The sequence below is a fragment of the Haplochromis burtoni genome, unplaced genomic scaffold (genome assembly GCF_018398535.1).
Source record: "Haplochromis burtoni strain Fernald_Lab_line unplaced genomic scaffold, NCSU_Asbu1 Contig_54, whole genome shotgun sequence".
Classification (NCBI taxonomy): domain Eukaryota; kingdom Metazoa; phylum Chordata; class Actinopteri; order Cichliformes; family Cichlidae; genus Haplochromis; species Haplochromis burtoni.
In genome coordinates this window covers 339,523-352,127 of record NW_024582415.1, presented here as the reverse complement: position 1 = coordinate 352,127, position 12,605 = coordinate 339,523, and the positions used below count along the sequence as shown (strand labels likewise).

Genomic DNA, 12,605 nt, shown 5'->3' with positions numbered 1-12,605 from the left:
GTAATACTAGGTGTAAACTAAAAATGTTTTTATTAACTGAAATAAATATAAAAAATAGAATTTTGGGAAACAAAACAAAATAAAAATGCTAAGGAAATGTCATGAATTTTTGGTCTTTATGACTTTGGTTAAATCTTGTTATCAGGCACCAGCCTGATTAGGGTTGATTGAGACTTTAAGTTATTTCACACTTGCTAAAGGCAGTTCTACAATCACACGCTACTTTTGGATTTTAGTTTTTGACATTAACCTCCTAGGACCTGGAGTTCACATATGTGGACATCACATCTTAGGATGTCTAGACCAAAATACTTAATTTTCCTCTACAAGGCCTGATATCCACGTACAAGGACATTATGCTGCCACTGTTCTATCAAAATTTAAATGTCCTCATATGTGGATCTCATTTTTAAGGAACAAAATTCAGTAAAAAAAATAAAAATAAATCTGGTAATTCTTTGTTTTTACATTCATCAGGTACCAATCAGCTCAAATAGCAAAGAAAAATTTAAAATGCATGCCATGAAAGTTTGGGTCTTAGAAGGTTAATGGCATGATCTATTTTCTCTTTGCCACGACTGTATAATAACTCCACTGCAGAGTGGTAAGAATTTGCCCCTGGATGCATTTTGCTCTGGTTCACTTTGTTCTCACCAAACAATTTAAAAAAAAAAAGAAGCCACACACAGTGGGAGTGTTTCACTGAGACAGAGTACAGCTTTATTAAAGTCAAACTTCAGGCATGTCTGAACTCTTCAAACTCAACTTTCGAATGAAAAAGGACAGAATCAATATCCTCAAATAAAAAGACAGTCATGTACAAAAAGAGTGTCGTCTCAACAGTCACACACATTTAGAAGCAGAATTTTACAGGCAAAAAGAGCACGCCACAGTAACAAGATCCTATGCAAGTTCAATGCAAACTATTTACAAGTTCTTCAACAATAATGTAGTATGCAGTAACACAGGTTGAACAGTAATTAACATGGTATTTTGTGTTCATCCACTTTTTAATTGAAGCAACACCAAGAGAGATAGATATGACCCCAGTTAGAGTTACTGTAAGCAATTTTACTACAAGTAAAAAGAGATCATGAGTGCTTATGAAGGTGAATTTATTTATTTATTCCAACACTATTTGACAGCATGTTAATTTAAAAAAAAACAACCCAAAATGACAGTCGGCAACATTGCACAAAACACAAAAGACATCACAGTGAACTGAAACATGCCCTTTGACACAGAGACAGGGGGTGGAAAACAAAATCAAATCCTCCTTAGGCGTATTTAAGGGCCACTTAAATGAGAGCAAACATGCTGTCTCTTCAAACCAAAACATACACACCAGACAGTTTCTGAAGTAACTCAGATGGACACTTAAATAATACTGCTTCTTTGTCAGGCAGGAGGGCCGGGAGAGGACAAACTGGCACAAAAAAATGAGCGCGATCATGCAATCTGCAGGTGCGAAGGAAAATAAAGGCTGTTCGGTTTTGCAGAATCTCTGTGCAATACAATAAAAAAACCCAAAAAAACCAACCAAACAAAAAAACATTGGCAATAAGTCGTGGTCTGGAAGCATGCAGTTCAGCTAAGCAACAGAAAAAAAACAGAAGCTTTAAGACAAGTTTTATCATCATAAATGATCGCTTTTGTTTAAGCAGATAACACGAGTCAGGGATGCCTACGGTTCGATAATCATACACGTACGAAACCTGTGCTCAAAAAAACCCAAACCTAAGCAAACAAACAGTACATCAATAAATTAAAAAAAAGAAAGAAAGAAAGAAAGACACTAAAGTTTAGACGCACAGACCTTTTGGAGTACACAAATAGGTGCTTTAGTCATGGACCTACTTGATTATCAAGGAATACAGTTGTAAAAAGAAAAGAAAAACTAGAAGTGCTTAATTGCATTAAAAACAAAACAAATACAACTATCCCCTTTTTTTCGCCTCCAGGAATCCCATCTTAAAAAAGGCTTCCTGAAAGGCACAAAACAACAGGAATTATAGGAAAGAAACTGCCGAATGCAGAAGAGTGAGAGACTTTAACTTGAAGGGGGCAAAAAGTTCATAGTTCAAGCTTTTCTATGCATTTCTGAATGCACATCAGTCAATTAAAACAGAAGTCTGACCCCAAAAAGTTCATTTCCCCGTGGTCGAATTAAATCTGACTTTAACGTCCCCGTTTTCACAAATATCTGTTGTCGGACATTAAAAAAGTCAGGTGATTATCACAGCGAGTGAGTAGGCATCAGGTGTCCTGCCTCAAACTTTGCCTAAACTAATCAGGTCTTGTGTTGTGTGCCACAAGCGAGAATCAGTGAGAATCAGTGTCCAGAGGTCGTTCAAGGCCTCACACTTAAACTGAAATCCTGTAGCGCACAGAAACCGGACTTGTGCATATTAACATAATTTGTCAATGAACGGTGAGTATTTTCAAACAACTAAAACACGTCTAGTACGTCTTATTTTTCTGCATTCGGAGGCTTTTATTCTTTCTCTGTCATGATTTACAGCCAGCTGCCAGTTTATTAGGTAAAACCAACAACAACCCACACTGCTATCAGGCCTGAAATAAAATTTTAAAGAAAGCTATAATGCTCAGCTTTTGTTTTTAGAGGTGGCAAATTTTTTAGAGCAGGGTGTCAAACAAAAGGCCCGGCCGGGGGCCAGAACTGGCCTGACAAAGTCTCCAATCTGTCCAGCTTTGGAAATATTAAGGGGATAAACTTTTGGACTTTTAACTGTGTTTTTACAGTTACTAAGTATCAAAGTGGGCTGCATGTGGCCTTTGATGTATAATAAGTTTGACATCCCTGTTTTAGAGGCCGGAGAATATAACTGTCCATTTAGAAGCTGTAGCGTAACAAGAGGTTGGATACAATCCCAGCTGGTGACTGGGCAAGAGGTGGCGTAGAGATCATCCTTTCAGATATTTACCCCCGATTAATCTATCAGCATCGACATCTGAACGAGTTTACGACTCATGCAATCCCACTAAAGATTAGGACTGCACATGCTCCTCAGCTCAGTAAAGAATACCTTAAACAACAATATAAAGAACATAATGTCATTTTAACTCACTGGCTCAGTTTTTATTAGCACTTAAAATAAAAACATTCGTCTGCGAAAACAGATCTCTCTTAGTGATGTACCAGTGTGGGTAGACTGAAGTCAGCCTCAACAACACTCAGGTAAACAAGAAAAAAAAAAAAAATAATAATAATAAAAAAAAAAAAAAAAAAAAAAAAAAAAAAAAAAAAAAAAAAAAAACGCACCTGAGTGTCAGCACCTTGAAGCCCTGTATGTTTCATATCATGTCTGAAAAAGGCTCCATTTATTCTACCGTCATCAACATCAGTAGAAAAATAATGAGCATTATAACCTCCTCGAAGTTTTATCCCAGTTCTGAAGTTCTATCTAATAAACGGGCAACTGAGTGTTTAAAAAGACCCTAAATCACCTAAATTGATTGGAAACATTGGCACCATTTTACCCTGTTGCACTTTTTTTTTCTTTTTTTTTTTAAAGAGAAAATACATCTTTTAAGGGCACAAAAAAACAAAACAAACATCAGTGTAACTGAGGAAGAATACAAAGCAAGGCGCGATCACAGAAAAGCTTCCTTCAGTGACAACCACCTGAGTCCGGGCTGCAAAACCTGCTCTGAAACAGAAACTTTACATTCCAATACTGAAGTGCTTCACACTGCTTTTAAACACCAATTACAGTGAGTCACGACACAGGCTGATGAGCAGCGGCTGTTACCGGAAGACTGATATACTTTTTCACTTTTTAAAAAAAAAAAAAAAAAAAAACAAGAAAAAGAAAGAAAATACAGGTATATTACGTAAAACTCCCCATATGTTTTTTTAAGCCTATTTCCTTACAGAGGGAGACAAGTTACTGCACTGGTGTTTGAAAAAGAAATTGGTATAAAATGTGGTGCAATAAATACAAAAATTTGAGATTTGACGATGAGCGATTAAAAACACTGTACAGAAGTTTGTACATTATACTGGACTGAACTGTTGTTACACCATTACGTCTCCATATAAAGCCCAGCCTTAAGAGTTTTCTCAAGCTGGAAAATGAAGAAGTGTCTCTGGAGGACACGGAGGACATTTTTTTTTGTTTTCTTTTTTTTTTTTTGGACGAAGCTGGGTTGGCAGTCTTTCCTACTTGTGTGCCAAAGAAAAATGTAAAAGAAAACAAACAATAAAAGAAATATGAAACAAAAATAAAATAAAATAAAATAAAAACAGCATTTAGGCCACTTTCCTCAGAAGAAACAAGCCACACCCAGCGCTCACCACGTTTCTGACCGAGAGGCAAAAAGTTACAACACAGTTTAACTTCCAATAATACAAGAAGAAGAGGTATCCATTTTGAAACACTTGTCATATGTTCTTTTAATATACATTTCTGTATACGTATGACCTAGCTAAGGTGAGTAGCAATGAGCCGCGTGAAAGTGCTTTTCAGAAAAAGTCTGGCAAAAAACCCCAAATCCCCGAAAACAAAAGAGCCGTCACAGTACGCCGAACCGAAACAACCGAAGTGGACTGCATCTGGGCAGTAGTAACTACAGCTAAAAACCCAAACTTAAGGCTTATTAACACTTCTTTAAGACAGCACCAGTGATCACAAGCTGGGCCCCTTCATCTACTTTGCAAATAACTAATTTGAGGAAACATTAAAACATAGCTTTAAATAAAGAATTTTTTTAAAAAGGATCTGTCTTGTTTTTTTTTTTCAATTATTATTACAAAAAAAAAGAAAAAAGAAAAAAGCTTTTCCATCTTCCAAGAACAATCAGAGAGGTGAGGCTCCGCCCCTCCTGATCTTTTTAGTATTTTACAATATTGTGAGCCAATTATGTACACAATGGCGAGTGAGACTGGCAATATGAAAATCACAAGAACTTCTGAAATGTCATACCATTTCACTATATACCATTATATTTCACCTTAATAGGACTATTTTCACAAGGAGGTCTGCGTAATGTTCAACACCTAAACAAACATAATACACCACTCACTGAGATGAAGTGAGAGAATCTGTCTGTAAACATTAACAAACATAGATACTGTATATAATTATATTTATCTATACCCATAAGCATATTAAAACCATGTTTAAGGAAAGTTGGAATGTAGTGTGGTCCTGGAAAAAAACAAATTGCACGAAATTGGTCATTTCCCCGCCGCTCCTTTTCTCTAACAGATAAAGAGGATGACAGATCACGAGAAAAGCTGGCTCGTCTCCATCCTAAAGCCACCCTGTGTGTGAGACCACAGCTTACAGCAGGTAAACAAGGAGAGGAGCAGCTTGGTGGTGATGGAGAGCTTCAGCTCCCACATCCTTTTCCTCCTCTCTGCCCCTTCCTCCACCTCACTCAGTGAGTTCTTCAAAGTGCCAGGAACTGGAGACGTGACGACGCTTACACTGCTTTAAAAAGAAAGAAAGAAAAAAAAATAGCAGTAAAAATTTAAAAACAACATAATGAGGTGGTGGCCTGGGCCCTCCAGTGGGCGCAGGCGAGCTGCAGAGAGTGTAAGTAGTGGTGTTTTATGGCAAGACAGGAGGGAAAACGGTGCCTGATGATTTCTGGTCCTTCTCCTACTGTCGCCACAAAACAGCATCAAGGTGTTCGTCAGCGTGTCTCAGCTCTGAGTTGCGGCCATTGCATGTGTCAAAAAAAAGAAAAAGAAAAAAAGCACTGTATTCCCTGTTGTAGTGCACTGCTTAGGATCAGAGGTGGATTGGAGCACACTTTGCAGGGAATGAGGTATTAAGGGTTTTATCACTCCGTGGCCGGCTGGCCTGACTCCGGCTCCTCTTTGACTCTGACGGGACTCTGAGCGGAGCGCCGCTGCTGGGTGGAGCTGGATTTGGCCCCCAGGGGACTGAGCGGGTTGTGGCTGGAACAACAGAGGCGGTCGTCCAGGGAGGAGGTGGTGAGCGCCCCCGCCTCATGATCCCGGCAGAAGGAGCGAGGGCAGAAGTCACAGAGAGATGAGGCCGGGTTGCTGCAAACGCTGCAGTCATGCCACGGGCATTCCCACCGCCCTGGAGACAGGAAATGGGTTAATTACAGACGCATCAAGTCAGAGAACTGAAAAAGGAGATTATTTAAAAATAAATGTCACATATAGCCCACCACATCTGCAGTCCACTTGACATGTCAATCACAACTCTGATCATCACACTTCGTGTTTTCTTTGATTGGGAAAACTGGTGTAAAGCATGTGAACCAGATTACAAATGAGTATGTGCTGATCTTTGATATAGGCCCAGGACGAGCCTTCCTGTTAACTGTCACACTGCTGAGAGATCGTCATCTAGACACTAATTCAGCACAGAAGTCAAAACAGACGGATAAAGGTAAAAAGTGTCCAATCAGTGTAACATCTACCTCCACCGAGTAGCTTAATTTTTATATGCTCCATTACATTTCTGATAAAAACAAAAGCTTTAAAAATAAATGGAGTGGATGTCTCTCCCTGCCTCCTTCAGACACTTCTGCATCCGTGTCCCAGCTACAAATCCAAAATGGAAAGCTCATGGAAAACTGATGCATAAGGACAGCATACAGGGGTGGATGGGAACAGTGACTTAAATGCTGTGCTTTCCACCACCTGTGTCGTCTTCCTGCTGTGCTGATTTATTTTCTGTCGTGGAGTGAACTGATTTTTGAGGACAGGAGTTTCCAACCTCAAAAAGAGATCCCAAACAAAAACTTGAGCTGTCAATGAGATGATTTACAGAACAGGAAATTCTTCTAATATCCTGTCCTAATACATCTGCTTTAATTTCCGGTACATTACTGATAACTTAGTATTATAGAGAAGGTTTGAAAGTACAGACAGCCAATTAAAAAAAACAAAAACCCTGGAAAACTGCAAGAAACTGACCTGCAGAAACGTTTCAGGAGCAACACAAACTAAACAAAAGCATGCAGAAAGTCATTTCTGTCGTTACAGTATGGCGGTTTGGTGAGGTTGAGACACAGCAGGTGATACGCTTTTGGGCACTCCTTCCTGTCACACATCACCAGCTCTCCTCCTTTTCCTCAGCAGAAGCAAAAGTACTCGTGTGTGTGTTTGCCCTCCGGCCGCAGTTTCCGCTTCTTCTGCTTCATCTTTGCATTCCTGGCCTTTTCCTCTTTCTCCGTCACTGCAGCACTCTGCAGGAAATGTGATAAAACAAGAAAGAGGTATCAAACACAGGTTCCAAACTTGGCTGCTCCTTCTTAGGTACTCTGAATTTTAATGGGGATGACAAACATCCTCACCGATGGCTGGACCCCAAGAAATCCAGAGCAGTTGTCTGATCCACAGTGACACGACGTTCTCCTGTTGCCCACACAGTGCAGATTGTAGTTAAACGTCAGCTCTGTGCCTGCAGGGACACCAGGGAGAAGAGCAACATTAAATGGGAATCATCCAACTTGCTCTCAGTCCATTTAATATACATGAAGGAAAATGTGTGTCAGAGCTGCAGATTAACTCACCAGCCTCGATGTCACAAAGGGCAAAGATTCCAATACGAACGTCGCCGTTTACCGTCCACTTCTGGGTTTCGCAGTTTGGGCTGCAGCTGTGGTTAATAAACCGAGACGAGTTTCCTTTTGGGCCAGCGTCGATGACACGATCCTACCGGGAAGACGTGAGTATTAAGACACCAGAGTTTAGGAAATGTTCTTCTGTGGACGATTTATGTATCAGGGATGTTATGTGAACTGACCCCAAATCGGACAAGGAAATGAATGGATGAACAAATAAATGGGACAGTCAAGGACTGAAAAATTAAATCAATGAGGAAGTGAAAAAAACAAAACAATTTAAGATCACTGAAAAGTATGTTAGAGTCTTTTGGGGGCGTTTCTAATGGATTATCTGACTAATATTACAACTTGTTGTATGTTATCTATTGTTGTTAGCATTGTGTATCCTGAGTGTCCATTAAACGTCACAGATGTTACCTTGGTGAGGGTGAGCATGTAGAAGTTGGTCACATGATTTTCATGGGCACGTTTGATTCGCTGCTGGCACTCTTCTGAGTCTATCACCTCTCCCACATACTCGGCCACAAAGTCACCCTGCAGGAAACAACAAACACATTTATATTGTTTTAGTTATTACACAGACACGCACTTAAAAATTACTTATTGCTAGGAAGCAGACTGACAACAAATAACAAACACACATATGAGAACCACTGATTTGCTGAACCTTTACACTCTTGCCTGGCAGATGAAACTGATTTCTAGATTTTTGAATTTACACATCTAGAAACTGCTACTGCACTCAGATGTTTTTGTTTGTATGCAGAAGAAGATACTTATAGCATAAATGAACATATGTTAACAAATATCACAGACACTGGGGCGTTTAAAAGCTTTTCTGCAGGGTAGGCAGCTTGCAAGATTAATAAGAAGAGCTTTTATTGTAATCTATTCAGTTTTTTTTATTTTTCAGTATTTTTCTATGTTTAATTTGATTGTTAAACTAATTTAGATTGCTTTATTTAACATTTCAGCTTGTAGCAAATACAAATCAGATGTGCTGATGCTCTTTAGATGAAAGGTCTGCATTTTAAGTGCAGCGCCCACCTTCTTCAGTGCCTGGTTTGTCCTGAGGCCCCAGCCACACCCTTCCGTCTTTATCACTTCTGTTTCTGCATACAGCCGTTTGGAGAAACACTGATTCTCACAGCTGTCTCCTGCAGGGCACACCTGATCACAGGAGCACAACCACAGAAAGTTAAAAGTTAGATTTTATTACCTGAATCACAAATGACATAAAAACCCAAAGATGCACGCAGACCTGTGGGTGACACTCGTACTGCAGCATGCGGTTGAGACACTGGGACTCCAGGCTGCAGGGATGCTCGTCTGCTGGCTTGCAGTTGCATCGCTGAATTTCTGACAAGTCGGCCACGTGCACCTGAACTTTCCCCACAGGCTTGTTGGACTGACAGGAAAACAAAGCAGCCACAGAATTAGTAACAACCCTGAAGACTTGACGATCAAAACTTATAACCACCTTTTGGTCTTTCCATCTGCTCACCTTGATGAACTTGTAGGGTGGTGGTTTGCGAGAATTGCGGTCCTGTTTTAGAGCCTCCCTGCTCTCCCTCTGCGCCTTAAGCTCCTGAAAGCGCCGGGCTGCTTCTTCCAGAGCTAAAAGATGAATAGCGACTCAGAAAATCATCTTTTCTTTTGGCTTGAAGTGAAATCACAACAGATTAGAAGGAAGGATTTTAGGAATATGTTACCTTTCTTGAAGGTTTTGTTAATATTGATCTGTCCTGTGACAAAGTTCTTGTCATTCTCCACGTATGGGAAGACGCGGCCTTGGTTGATCCAGTAGTAGTCATGGGAACCAAAGAAGAAAACCGGGAAGTCACCAATATCGTGCCGAAGACTCTGAATGTTTGATGGCACCAGACGAGGGTTGCAGATCTCTGCAGGCCACCACCTGGCAGGCAAGGGACATCATTAGAAAATCAAGGGCAAAAGTGAATAAGAATAAAAATACCTATAGGCCACAGAAGCCTGTGATATGAAATTCCACAATCTAAATTTACAGATAAATCCACGATGCAGCGAGTCCTCGAAAAGGTGAACCATGACTTGGAGAGGAAATACTGTATTTATTTGTTTCTGCCTAGAAATGTTGTTTTTTTAAATCAAATTCAGAGCTGCTTCATCAACAGATTAATAATTATCTGTGTACACACCTTTAATCTGCCAGAAGATTCTAAACTGTGAGACAAATATTGAGCCTGACTGACAGTCAGTGTGAGAGTGAAAAGCACTGCTCAGTGTTTCCTGAATACCTGCATTTATATTATCACATCCTGTTTCCCCATGAGGTGTGAAAACAATGTGCTACACCGAGTTTAAACAGACCAAGACCAACAATCTGCATGCACGCAACCCCCTGACATGTTTGCGGTTCTCAGGCTCATATTAGATTTCTTCCTGCTGCAGACGCAAGTAAAAAACAGATCGTTTAAACCACTGACAGCTCAGCTAAATAAAATAGTCTAGTTACAAGATCCTCTATGATGGGGTGGGATATATTAGGCAGCTGGTTAACAGTCTATTCTTAAAACGTATGTGTTAGAAGCTGAAAAAATAGGTTGTGTGTCTCTCAAAGATTTAAGAGACAAACTGCGATGCATGTCCTGTTTTGCGTTGCCAGTACACAGCATTTACCAACAGAGGCCCATGGGAACACAAGCAGACAACTGAGATTACTGTCTCTGATAACACTGAGGAATAAAGGCTGTCCTGTGTAGCTGATCTGCCGGATGAGCTACTGTAGCACAAATAAGTGAAACTCTTAATGGTGGTCATGAGAGACTGATGAATAAAACAGTCAGCACTCTCATGCTAGCTTTAAGCACAAGCAGTGGTCATGTGAGCATCAAAAATGGATCACTGGTTGTCTAGTCTGATGAATCATGTCTTCTTTACGTCATGTGAACGGCTGGGTGAGTGTGTGTTGTTTACCTGGGGAAGAAATGGTAAATGGCCTGTATTTGTATAGCGCTTTACAAATCCTTAAGGACCCCAAAGCACTTTACACATCCAGTCATCCACCCATTCACACACACATTCACACACTGGTGATGGCAAGCTACATTGTAGCCACCCTGGGGCGCACTGACATGGCAGTTAGGATGCACTATGGAAAGAATAATAGCTGACAGAGACAGTGTGATGCTCCTATCAGTGTTTTTTGTATTCATGTGGTTGTTACGATGACATGGAACAAACACTGTTGCATGACCAGATACATAACTTCATTGCAGGCGTTCACTCTGATGGTGTTTTCTAGCAGGAATGGAGAATGACTATCTTCACAGATTGATGATGATTTCTTTTGTCTTCTGCTCGGTTTAATTTTAGTGTCTTTTATTTTAACCTTTTATTATGAATACTGGCTTTTGTAAAGGAGTTTGTAACTCTTGAGAGGAAAAAGTGCTAAATAAACAAATATTGCTTGGGTCTCCAAAGTCTCTAAATCCTCATTCTGACTGAGCAGCAACTTGCAGGACTTAAAGGCTCTTCTGCTAACGTCATGGTACCCGATACTAAAGGAAACATTCAGTGGATTCTATGCCTTGATGCGTCAGACACAGTGTTGGCAGCACTAGGGGGACATAAACGGTATTAGGAAGGTGGTTTTAATATTGTGGCTGATTGTTGGTCTTAATTTTTTTAAGGCTCTGGACAAAAGATACTTGAACAGTTTCAGCTTCTGTGGCAGATTTAAATGATCAAGACTAGAAGGATTATTATAAGAAAGGAAACAGTATTGCTGGTCATTACTGGGTTTCTGGACAACAGCGGAGGTCTACGACACAGAAGACTCTACGTGCAATCAACTTTCTGTGTTTTTTTTTAAAAATAGGATTAAAAGGTATAAATCATGCACTGAAATCTCTGTTGGTTAAATCTTGTTATCAGGCACCAGCCTGATTAGGGTTGATTGAGACTTTATATATGTATATAACTGAGAGGCTTAAATCTGCCCCTTACAAACACTCCAGTCTGGGTCTTCATATCAGGTACACAGAACCTTAGATGAATAATGACAAATTTGCCAAAATGCAGAAGCAGTATGTGGACAGACTTAGACACACCATTACTGCTTCTCTATTATCTCAATACAGCTCTTCTCTCTCAGACTTTTAGGCTTACTTGTGGTTCCTCCGATATTTAAAAGTAGAATGGGAGGCAGAGCCTTCTGCGTTCAGGTCCTCCTTCCATGCAACCAGATCACAGTTTGGATTCAGGAGACAGACCCCTCTCTGCCTTTATGACTAGCCTTAAAACGTTCCCTTTTTGAAAAAGCATATAGTTAAAACTGGATCAGGTGACCCTCAACCCTAGGCCGCTGGGGGGGTTCCTATGGTACGTTGTTCTTCTTCACTCACCTCTTTTCACTCTCTATGTATAGGGGTGGCTGTAGCTCAGGTGGTAGAGCAGCTCTCCTACTACTTGGAAGGTTACATAGAAAGAGCATAGAAAAAATGGGCTAATGAGGCAAGTTGTGTAACTCTTAAAATGATCAGATAGTGGCAAAGAAGTTATACAAGATGCATTCCTCAGTTAGCATGGTAGATGTAAAAATTCACAACAGTATGTGCTGCTAGGAGAAAGTTGAAAATGTTGAAAAAAGTGGAGATGTCTGAACACAGCAGGACGTTTGGAGAAATCCAAACACCTTATATCAAACATGGTGATGATTGGTGCTTGTTTAGCAGTCACTTAATCAACTATAAGCCTCTGTTTACCAAAGTACTCTAGGGTCTAATGTGAGGTCATAAATAAAGCTTGGCTGAAATTGGGTCATGCAACATGACAATGATCCAAAGCACAAAATCTACTATATAATAACCTGACCTCAACCCAATTAAAATGTCTGAAATTGTAAGGAATGGGCCAAAATTCCTCCATTATGCTTTGAGAAACTGATAAACTCATACAGATCATGATTACTTTAAGTTATTTCACACTTGCTAAAGGCAGTTCTACAATCACACGCTACTTTTGGATTTTAGTTTTTGACATTAACCTCC

At 40.0% G+C, this 12,605-nt stretch overlaps 1 protein-coding gene across 1 annotated transcript; it reads right to left on the bottom strand.

Annotated features, from left to right (window-relative positions):
- Nucleotides 1-5,811: 5,811 nt before the first annotated feature.
- On the bottom strand, nucleotides 5,812-9,507 carry LOC121814525 (histone-lysine N-methyltransferase NSD3-like; the record flags this gene model as incomplete). The annotated part of the gene is given in 9 exon segments (XM_042220752.1): nucleotides 5,812-6,077; nucleotides 6,990-7,194; nucleotides 7,303-7,409; nucleotides 7,522-7,663; nucleotides 7,993-8,109; nucleotides 8,623-8,745; nucleotides 8,837-8,983; nucleotides 9,080-9,192; nucleotides 9,288-9,507. Coding segments are annotated over 9 exon segments (1,440 nt in total), but the record flags the coding sequence as incomplete, so codon positions are not given.
- Nucleotides 9,508-12,605: the final 3,098 nt, after the last annotated feature.